The sequence below is a fragment of the Nylanderia fulva genome, unplaced genomic scaffold (genome assembly GCF_048542155.1).
Source record: "Nylanderia fulva isolate GAGA-0341 unplaced genomic scaffold, ASM4854215v1 Scaffold17, whole genome shotgun sequence".
NCBI classification, from domain to species: domain Eukaryota; kingdom Metazoa; phylum Arthropoda; class Insecta; order Hymenoptera; family Formicidae; genus Nylanderia; species Nylanderia fulva.
Genome location: NW_028189945.1, coordinates 2,167,015 through 2,178,715, shown reverse-complemented (window position 1 = coordinate 2,178,715; position 11,701 = coordinate 2,167,015). Strand labels below are relative to the sequence as shown.

The following is an 11,701-nucleotide window of genomic DNA, read 5'->3' as shown; positions in this document are numbered from 1 at the left end:
AATCATAATCATTGATTTGAAAAGAATATTTTTATCGAGAGCAAAAGATTAAAAAATGTGCATATTTTATTTTATTTATAATTTATTTGTAATGCAAGAATAAAGTAGATCTTGATTTTCTATATTTAATTATAATGATGAACGATATCACAAATCTGTGACAAATATATTATTGTGTATGACAGAATGAGATTACTATGAGTTATTAACGTTTATAAAAAAAATTATGTATATATAACTATATCAAATCTATTTCGAAAATATTTCAACTAAAAGATATTTCTGAATAATATTGAATAATATAATATATACATATACACGTGCATATTCCTACATATATATATATATATATATATATATATATATATATAATTATAAATAATTACAATAATAATAAGGAATTAATTCACGCTCATGTTACAAACGATTATATTTCACTTTATGTTACAAAAAGAATTTCCACTACGTATAATGTATACTATTGTTTAATAACATCAACTCCAGGTACCACGAGTGTGGTTTGAATCTCCTTCTTTATCTCTTTCTCTTTTTCGATTTTTCCTTTAAACTTTTACCTGTAAATAATGTTACTGAACATCTACTTAATTACTACATTCGATCTAATTTAAAACGACTGACCTTTCCTCTCTTTCCAATTACTTTGTCAATAAACGCAGGATAAAAATCACGAAGTTGCTATAAATGACTATTGGTTCCGAATTTTTTTTTCTGTCTACGATTTAACGATTAATGAGCTATAATAACTACAAAGAAAATATAATGCTCGTTGAGACCTTCATATAATATATACATGCATTCATATATACATATGTACGTATATATGTATGCATGTATATATGTATATGTACATATGTATAAATCGTTTTCGATAATCTCTGCGGAATTTGGTACGTTTTTATATAATGTATTATTGATGCCGTAACGCTAGAGTGCATTTACAGTATATACAACATACAATATGTTCTGGGTCCATGATCAAGTACCAGGTAAAATCAAATTCATGATAAAAAAATTTTTTAAATCGAGTATAGTATGAATATCGAATTTAAAAAACTCGTCAAAATTTATCGAGTTTATCTCTCTACACGCTGATCAAAATGCAATAACAAATACTGAACTCTATATGTTAAATAAAGCACTTATTATACAAATCTACACATACATAAATATTATTACAATTAAGATTACTAAAAAATATTGCAACCAACTCATGAATGTATTAAATTAATTGAGCTACATATGCGTGTGATTTATATCTCAGAATATAATTAGTAATATCTAAATCTATAATTTAGTATACTACAGTAAAATAATAAATAGTTTCTTGGACCAAAATTTGATTTGAAAAGAAAACAGACACTTAATAATTGAAATAACAACTGGAACATTATTCTGCAAATTTGTGAACATTGTTCGAAACATATTTCGCAAAAATTATAGAAAAATGATTCCTATATATAATGTATATATATATATATATATACAAGAAACAATATACATATATATAATACCACTTAATGACAATTCACAAATTCGCAAAATGCTCTTTTAAATATATAATATGCTGTCCAGTCCGTTCATCAATAATTTTACTAAGAGATACATATTTCTGTCGATGACGCAGTGTAAAAATATTTCGCATAAGTGCAACATGGACCCGGTTAAAGTGCGATACATCCAACGTCATCGAGACGTCTCATGCACGTGTCATTAGACATCGAGAGATCTCTCTCTCTTTCTCTCGCTCTTCGAGTCTTCCCTCTAGAATTAGAGAAATATAGTTTCAGCGCACATTATGCAGTCGATTAATCTCTTACAATTAGTCTACGCCGCGTTACAACTAGTCGCACTCGTTATTCGCGAGTTTTACATTTTTTCTCTCTATCTCTCTGTCTATTTTTTTATTACTCCTAGTCTCACGTATCGTGATCTAAACGCACCACCGTCGAGAGCATCGCCGGACGGGACGCAATGAGAATTTTTATTTTGGAAGCCTTGAGCATAAATCTGTCCGCCATCCCAATTCTCAGCGGACAAATTTTCATATTATTGTTCACAATATGTATCCTCTTCCCGATTTATTCCTTAATTTGGTTTGTCTCAAATTCACGTTCCGTGTGTTTCTCTCTTTCTTTCTAGCTTATAATCTTAAACACGATCTTGATAAATAATTCGGTACACAGGTTGCGTATTTTCTTTGATCCTTCCCAAAAAATATAGTTTATCGTACAAAGAGATTTTACGAAAGAAGATCCAGATTTATCCATACAATTACTTACATAAATAATAAATCACCGATTAATTATATAAAGAGTAAAAAATTCAAGAGAAGATAGATCTTTTCTTCTTCTGAAGAATTTAGGAGATAATGCAAGTATAAATTCGCGGTGCTGATACGCAACCCTTTACGACATAGAGGAACTTCATGAAGGACGCTAAATATGTATAGAAGGACCATATTAGGTTCCTTCGAAAGGACAGAATTACTTTTGGCAAAAGGTATGCGCTACCGCGACTGGACGCTCGATCCACATTTGCTAATTTTTAACGAGTCTTCGGAGACCGTGCTATCTCTCTCAGAACTCTAATTAACAAGCAAAATATCTAACACATACACATAGCTAACAAGAAATCGCACAGATCTTCTTATCGATGCAAAACGGATCTGTTTTGTAAAAATTCATTACAGCGCCATTTAATTCCTGATATCACATAGTTATCAATAATTATGCGCGCGGTCTCCGAATTCCTTACAATTATATCTTATTTTGCGTAACATTACAATACAGATTTATTATGTTTTCTAATATCTTTCTTTCTGACACTAACGTCTCTAGTCGCGTGATGCAGCGCGGACGGTTAAGTTGAGTCGAGGACGAAATTTCTCGTGAAAAATAGTGAGGATTGTTTCTCGAGAAAAGGAAGAATCTTTCTTTTTTTTGTCCGGCTCCTTCTCGACGGTGGATGCGTGACGAAAAGGGAAGGGACGGTGGTCTGAGACTGGCTCGGTTTATGGATATAAATTAGCCTGACCTGTGTCTAGCGCCTAAGTGTGTGTATAAGGGAGAATCTTGCGAAATTCTCTCTCTCGAGAGTTACAGACAATATTTAAGAATAATTACAGAATTATATAATTATTTAGGATCAATTGCACCAATCTGACATTGAAATGTTTAAGCATTAAACAAATGTTTATTTTCTTATCTATGTATATTATATAATTAACTCTAAGATCTCTCTAGCAGATAAAGACCGTTCAACAAAGTCAGTTGACTTGTTACAATTAAAAATCTATCAGTGCAATCGACTATTAATAAAGTAAACTAATAATTATTGCTGATTCGCGTATTATCATTTCAGAAAAATATTTGAGAAATTCGAAACAATAGGAAACAAATCGCAAAAAAAAATAAAATAAATCTGCGAAAAATGTTTTATTTCGAGCATCAACATCGATTGAATTGTATAAAATCGTCGACGTTGAATTATATAAAAAAAGAAATATAGGATTCTTATTTACGCGTCTTAGACACAGGTGACGCGCAATACAAAGACGACGATATAGATATAATATAATAGCGATAATTAATTAATTTATAAACGCTCGATAAATTCTCTTTAGGTATTCGTCTTATCGTGAAACAGACAGGCAATGATTACGACAATAATTAATAAATGTACAATTGCAATAATAATAAAAGAATGATAATAAAGATAATAAAATAACAATAGCCGTGATAACAGATTTGATTGAAGCCAATATAATAGTATTCGCATTATAAATATATATGTGCAAATTTATTTGCACAGAATGCTCCATTACATTTAATTATGTGCATATCTTAACAATTATAGTTTTAATAAACTATTAAATATATATGTAAAAAAATATATATAAAATAGTTAATATTTGTAAAATACGATCGATTTGTTCAGAAGTTTCATAATCGGATAGTTGTATTATCGAGTGTTTTAATTGGAATAATTGCTTTGCGCAACGGCGGACTACAAATTATAAATATATATGTATCGCTAAGAGTGAACGTTTGCATGTACATCTATGGAAAATGTCAAAGTAAAAGAGCATTCTGTGCACACGAGAGCACACACTTATCACGATAATTACACTCCTACAAAAGTGACAAGACAGCAAAAATCGATAAAAAAAACTAGCAGTCGGAGCTATATGCGTGCATCCTTTCTTTAAATAAAAAACCTTTTCGTGATCCCCATCGAACGAGATCAGCGATTATTATGCGTCAACAAATTATTAAAAGTGCCTGCAAAAGCGCTTTGCGTTCATTTGATATGCAAAAACGTACACATAAAAATGTAAATAAACGTAACAAATGATAACACACTCGCATCGAATAGCTGCTTCGAATACAATAATTAGGTGTAATAGTTAACACCAAGTAAAAAACACGATAAAAGTGTAAATTCAACAAGCTGCCAAGAAGTCAATGACGATTAAATGATTTAAAGCCTGTTTAGGCCGCGTTTACTACAATAAAAATTGTTAACGAAAGAACGAGGTATCATACGTTGCACATTTGTTGCTAACAACGAGATTGTAAAAACGTATACCGATCTTTCAGTAATAAAAGATAAGTATCTGTAATCTATATCTTTACAGGAATACTGGAACAATCGATTCTCCGCGTCTCGGAGATAAAAGAAAATAAGCTATCTAGACTCACGAGTCTATTTTGTAATAATAATAATTTTTATAATATAGAGAAACATATGACATTTCTTCATTTCTCTTATAAATCCATAATTCCTTAATTTTCGTCCCAAAAAGCATCGATCGTTCCATTTCCAAAGTATCGAAATATTTCTAACTCGATCGATTAAAAAATGATTTATTCGTGCATTTAAAAAATTGATCGGATCAATTAAGAGGGCGTAGGTAGGTGAATCTATTTTGATGCATCCGAGTTTCGTTTCTCTGGCGGAGATGTGACCTGAGGTGTCCTACTATTTGGAAGATAGGTTCCCCTATTGTTTTTTTTTGTTGGGCTACCGTATAAAAATTTCACATCTACTTGCTACGACGACATTCCATTTCGCTACTTTGATTATAAACTCTACCGGTCACTCGCGACATATTAATATTGTCTCTATGTGGTATGCAATGTAAAATTTGCCGTTTCTCCGCGTTAACTACCTACAAAAAACGGTATACGTTTCTTTCGCCCTCTCCTATAACGCGTACGTGTAAGAGTTTTTCTTTTGTCCTTGACGAAAAACGTTCCGGAGACGATTATCATTATGCTACATACCAACCATCAACAGAATAATAATATCCTTCGAACCGTTGAGGCGATAATGAATATGTTAAAGTACGTAATAAATAAGCGTGCTGAAGCAATGATGGAGCACAGATAAAAATCAAAGTTTAAAACGATTTCCTCTGTACAATAATAAAAAAACGATCGAGAGAGTCGATCGTTCGCGTTAATCTAATGCACTTGACAAGTTTAACGCAGCTAATCGTCGCCTAAGAACGTAGACTTCGCATTAAATTCGCAAGCGGCGACTCCGCAAATCTCGAGTGTCTGTGTATCCTATACACTCCTTAAATTCCTCTATTAACAATAGTGGTAACACAAGGCAGAGACTCCCCGAAGAGACTCTATGATATGGAGCAAAATTCGTGGGGTATGAAACTGAACATTTTCGAAACCTTCAAGAGCGCAGCCAATTTACTTCACCGTTCATCGAGCACGAATCTCTATTTAGCGAGGACGGCGTCGTCATTTCTTTTCCTTTTTTTCCCTCAAACACTTAGTACGTGTCTCGTCCATCTCTTTGTAAAAATACGTTTCACGGAATTCGCCACGACGATTATCAATGTGACTGCGGGATGTCTCTTTCTCTCTCTAACGAAGGAGAAGTCAATACTCACTACACACAGAGTCCTTCGGCTCCCAATCAACCATAACAAGCGGTAGAAAAATTCGAAAAGGTTCTCAAAGTTGTCGCTTCTCTCAGAATATCTTACTCCACATCTTCATCATTTTCTAGAAGAAGTCTCTGCCTAAGTGGGGACGGTTCGTCTGTTGTGACAATCGCGGTCTGCCGCGTCCGTTTGCGCCGGGGGTGTGTCTCCTGGTGTTTCGCAGCTCTCGATCGACCTCGAGCTCCTCCAGCTTCATGGTGAGGCCGAGCTTCTGCTGCACCGCTAGCCGTAACAACTGGTTCAGCGTCTTCCGATCGTCCTCCGCCACGGCGAGCTGCCGCTGAAGCTCGTCCACTTGCGTCACGTATTCCTCGCAGCGTGCAGCGAACATTGCACGCAGACCTGGAGAGCGTATGGTTAGAGCGGGGTTTGACACGATGTAGAGATAAGCGGACGAGAGATAGAGGAATGCACATTAGAGAATTGCAAGCGGGAGATCAAAATCCAGGTTTCAAATACAGTGTCCCATTTTAATCAATCATCCCTAATTTTTTTAAATTTTTGATTGTACAATAAAATGTATTTCAAAGAAAAGCAGATGATTGAAAAGCACCTTGAAAAACAGTCTTTAGAAAAAAATCTGTAATGTCATCTGTTATCCTTCAAATCAAACAACTTTTGTTTGAAACTTTTGTTGTACAATCAAAAATGAAAAAGTTTTGGAGGTGATCGATTAAAATGGGATACCCATAATAATCGAAAAAGCCATGTGCCTACATTTAATATAATTCTGTACATATATCAGTCATGGAATGTAAGAAAAAAGTATGCACCACCGAAAGACTAGGTACACATCGGCAGTTTAGATTGCATAACATTTTTTTTTAAATGAGCGTTTGACTAGTCACGTTTTGAGTCAGAGAGAAATGTTACACTTGGCAGTATATGTTTGTTGATGTTTAGGCAATGCAATAACTATGGCACATTGTCAGAGCATTTGAAGAATCGATTGCGGTACTCCATAGTATTAACAACACTGCATTTATTAAGGCTAATAGCAACCATTTTTTAATGGACGCGTTAGCAGGAGGAGGAGTGTGTTAGCGTCAGGAACAAAATAGAAAAAAATTACATTATTAAATTTCTATTTAACAGACTGTAGGTTCGTTGTAGAATTGTCTTTTAAAAGGGAAAAGTTTAGTAAAGATTCATATAGCAAGGGTCACCTTTTAATATAATTCTACCTTATAAAAAATATATAAAAATTTCTCTTTACATTTGTTTTCGAATCAAACTTCTACCTATGTGTAGCAAAGACAGAAAAAGATGTAGGAGTTAAATATAAATACTTACTCGAAAATGTCGCGGCGTTTTCCTTCAACATTCTAAGCTCATTCCTTAGCTTGAGCATTGTCTCGTTGACGATACTCTTTTCGTTTTCGTATTTACTCTTTAGATTCGTTAACGCTACCTCTGCCGTGTTTTTGTTTGATTTAAGGACTGTTCTTAACGTGGCAATCTGCTCTCGTTTAGCGGACAACAAGGCCTTCAATCGAATGACTTGCTCTTGAAGATCCGTCACTTCCGCCTTGTTCTCGTTGACAGAAGCTGAGAAAGAAAATTCAATTGTCAGAAAAAAGATCAAAAATTGATTTACCGATAAAAATAACTATTTCTATATTTTTTTATACAAAGTAAAAACAAGCTTCTCTTCAAGAAAGCTTATATAAAGGAATATACTTACTCTCGCAAACGTTGCAGATGTTTGACTGCATTCCCTTGACCTTGGACAGTTCGATCGTGTGTTCTACGGCGCTTCTGAGATACTTTATTTGGTCCATCGCGGTCTCTATGTGTTTCGCAATCTCCTTCGCCTTGCTGAGGCTTTCTAGATCCTTAATCTTGATGTCGGTTTTGAATAGAGTCCGACACCAATCCATCTTACCGTTCTCCTCTTCTTTCTCGGGCACGATCTCCGACTTTTCGTGATCCAGCACCACCCTGGAGGGGGTCTCGCCGTTGACGGTGCACACGTGATGGTAGAGTTGCGCCAGCTCGTCGGAGAGGTTCTGCAAGTCGTTCTGCGCGGAATCGAGAAAACCACCAGCTTCCGCGGTGAGCTTCGACAAGGTGGACACGTCCGATTCGAGCTGCATGCTCCTTTGTTCCGTATCCAACAGCTGAAACGAAGAACGAGAGAATATAAATTGTATGAAAGCGGTATCGCAATATAAATGCGTTTAATAGATGCACTTTTTACTTTTTAATACTGCGCGTTTATCGGAAATTTGTTCGCAAGAGGAAGTTCTCTCAAAATTTTACTGGGGATTTATTTAGAGATTCGCGTTCGCGTAGATCTTTCGTGAGAAAATGTTTATGAGATATATTTGCAAATATATTTTTTCCGAATATCGTGCAAAGACAAGCTAGGCGAATTCCACGATCGACATGCTACGTTAGATGCGACGAAAATTTACATGTGGAAGGAAGAGAGCGATCGTCGAATCCTCACGAATTCTCCTTTCTAAGCGCATTCTGTCTTTAAAAAAGCCACGGTGCATAGCGGATCCGTTTCTTTCGAGCAATATGACACGTTTTTATTGTTTAAACGCGCTTGATCCATGCGTGAGACTGAATACGAGCTCGAAGAGATGATGCAATTCTCAAACATGGATCTACATTCAACATGGAATGATGGAGTGAAATCGTCAGTAGCTTCGAAAACGTGTACGTGTTAAATGTAATACGAGAAGAAGTATGAGATGGGAAGCGATATATGTATATATCGAGCTGTTAGGACACTGAGAAGCAAGTATCATTGTACGGATCATTAGAGGAGCCAACAAGACAAATTATGTTATTGAAATATCTGGTAAATACGTCAAAAGGATCACACGTAATCCAACCTTTTCTCGAAGGCTCTTCTCTGACTCGGGCATCTGAAACGCCACAATTTCCATTCAAAGTCTAAATTTTGTACGAATATAATCGCGCCACACAGTATTTTGCACAAATTTATATTCTTACCATTAGAGCAAATTCTTGCGTTCTCTCATCTTTCTTTATAGTCTGTTAACTTACATATTTTCTCTCAAGTTTTATGATAATACTGTCCATACACAAATATATTCTTTCGAAAAATAAATGAAAGAATAAATAACTGTACCTTGTTTCGCAGATTTGTCAACTCTGTTCTCAGCTGTTGTGTAGAGTCAGATACTGTTAGACCGTTCTCCAATTCTGCCAGATCCTTCTGCAACTGATTAACTTCGCGAGCAGACATGGTGCTCCATTGATGATACTGCACAACAGCCTGTTGCAAAGTGTCATTATAATTCTCTCAAAAGAATACCGAATGTATCTTTTATATCATAAAAACACAATAAAACTGTATGTAAAGTATACCTGATTGAGTTTATCCAGCGTAGCTTCTTCGCTCTGCTTTTCAGGTAATTTCGAGTGAAGATGATGCAACGATTGCACATGCGCTGCCAGCTGCACTATTCGTGCAACGAACGATTGCAATTCCGCCTGGCTCTTCTCAACAGCATACTGAGACTCGCGTAGGTTCTGCGTCAAATGGGCCTTCTCGGTCTCCGCGAGTTCCAGCTGCTTTTCCAATTTCTTCAGCTCGTTCAAGTGAATCTCGGAAAACAGGTCGACCTGCTTGTCGGTCGCAGACGTGCCTGGTTCCTGCGTCTTGAGATCCGCCTCGATTCTACGTAACGCGGGTGAATCATCTTCGCCATCGCTGCATATCGTTTGATCCTCCGTGATGCCCCGGATGGAAAGCGCGAGGTTGCTGAGATTGTAGATAGATTCGCTGTTGATTCTCTGATCCAGCTCCTTCTTTAGGGCGTACTTGGCTTCGCGTTCCGCCTGCAAAGACTCCAACGCTTCCTCCATCTGCTTCTCCGCTATCTTCTTCAGGTTCGTCAACTCCTCCACTTGGCTGTTCAACAGTTCGACTTCCTCCGTGAGTCTTCGAATCTCGTGTTTGGCACCCTCGAATTCTACCTGACTGGATCGCAAACCCGACACTTGCTTCTGCAGGGAGATATTCTCGTCCTCCAGCTCGGAATAGTCCTGAAGCAGCCGGGTCTCGCGGAACCTGCACTCCCGTAATTCCGTCCGCAACGATTTACGTTCCGTCTCCGCCTGCTGGTGATCCTTGCCGACCTCCTCGCGTTCCTGCAGCGCGTGATCACGTTCCGCTTCCACTCGCTCCAACTCATGACGTAACTAGAGATAATATGTAACGTTTTAAAACAACAGTCTCTCATTTCATGAATCGATAATTGTGATGAACTCAAACCTGTTTCGTTTCACTCTCCAATTCAATAATCTGAAACTGCAGAGATGTTTCTCGAGCAGCACTCTCACTGAGAAGACTCTCTTCTTGCTCAATGCCACTTTTTGCAGTTATTTTTGTGGTTGTCTGGAACTTTGCGAGAGCCTAAAATAATGACATATGCTTAATATTTATGTCAGGAATTAAATATACATTTTTATATATAAATATTATATGTAGAAATAAGATTTCGCCAAGAAGTCCTCTTTTTCAATTTTGACAGAGATCTAGAATCGCAAGCATATATTTTCTTAAACATAGAATATTAAATCAAGTAAACGCTGTTATCTGATTGACGTAGACATACTAAATGAGTTACTTTATCATGTACATTCTCATTTGGTGCACCTGTTACAGTTAAACTAACATAGTTAACTCTACCTCTGTACTTTATACTTGCTCCACTTCAAGAAAAACGTTCACTCACTACATCTGAGTACTCATTTCACACTATAGCCATATATTAAATTCTTAAACCCTCTTTATTTATACTATCACGTCTGACTTGTAGTAGAAAATTGTCGAAAAAGGATAACATTTTCTCTCTCTCTCTCGCGCGCGATCGGGCGTGTCGAGTTTAAAAAGCTCCAGGAGTCCGACTAACCTCTTGCGTGATCTCCAGCTCGTGCTTCGTGTTTTCGTAGAGGGCCTCGAGGTCGTTGCACCGCTGCTGCAGGCCCGACTTCTCCTCGAGCAGCGCGAGTCCGTACTGCGCGGACTGTATCTTCTCGGTGGAGGCCAAGTCGAGCTCGCGCGACAGCCGCTCGATCTCGGTCCTCAGCTCCTCGAGCACGACCCCGTCGACGGTGGCCATCGTTAGGTCGATGACAGATTGCACGACGACGATGACAGACGATGACGGTGCTCCTCGCGAAGTTGCTGTCACTCTCTCTTCGTCCTCCTCCTCCTTCACCACCTCGTCGTCGTCGTCGTTATCGGAGCAAATGGACGCCGATCGGTCGACGCATCCTTCGGTAATCGTCGATCGTGTACATGCACCTCTTCTTCTTCTGCCCCCCTTCACGCGAGAGTCACGCGTAACGTCACGTCACGTCACGTCACGTCACGTTTCGTCTCGTTACCTCGTCACTTTCGGCGTGACGCCTCGCGCGACAGGATTCGCCCCGGGTGGTCCTCTTTCACATCCTATCCTCCGCGACGCGAGAACCGCTCGCCGATTTTGACAGACGCGGCGCGACACTCCTGTCACTCGGCGCGGGGGGAGGGAGGGAAATCGCAACCGGATGCACGTTCCGCTGCGTTCGCGGCGTCCGGTTCGGCCTTTTAACCCGTTTCGGTATTCCGCTTGTCCAAGGTCGAGATTCTTTCCCTCTCTCTTTCTCGCGCGCGTAAATTTTTTTTTTCACGCGCTTATCAATGTTTTATCTTTTTTTTACCAACGTTTCCGCTGTTAGTTATTTACT

At 37.7% G+C, this 11,701-nt stretch overlaps 1 protein-coding gene across 3 annotated transcripts; it reads right to left on the bottom strand.

Annotated features, from left to right (window-relative positions):
* Positions 1-412: 412 nt before the first annotated feature.
* Positions 413-11,324, bottom strand: BicD (Microtubule-associated protein Bicaudal D). Of its 3 annotated transcripts, none has more exons than XM_029311929.2 (8): positions 10,882-11,324; positions 10,242-10,382; positions 9,332-10,168; positions 9,093-9,239; positions 8,833-8,865; positions 7,671-8,106; positions 7,280-7,534; positions 413-6,328 (listed from the first exon to the last, which is right to left on the bottom strand). In XM_029311929.2, the coding sequence occupies exons 1-8, from the start codon at positions 11,089-11,091 to the stop codon at positions 6,048-6,050; spliced, it is 2,340 nt and encodes a 779-aa protein (XP_029167762.1). In that variant the 5' UTR covers positions 11,092-11,324; the 3' UTR covers positions 413-6,047. The 3 variants fall into 3 exon arrangements, with proteins under 3 accessions (XP_029167762.1, XP_029167763.1, XP_029167764.1); XM_029311931.2 differs by lacking the exon at positions 413-6,328 and adding an exon at positions 6,335-6,977 and having other exon boundaries at positions 10,882-11,157; XM_029311930.2 differs by lacking the exon at positions 8,833-8,865 and having other exon boundaries at positions 10,882-11,157.
* Between the last annotated feature and the right edge of the window lie 377 nt (positions 11,325-11,701).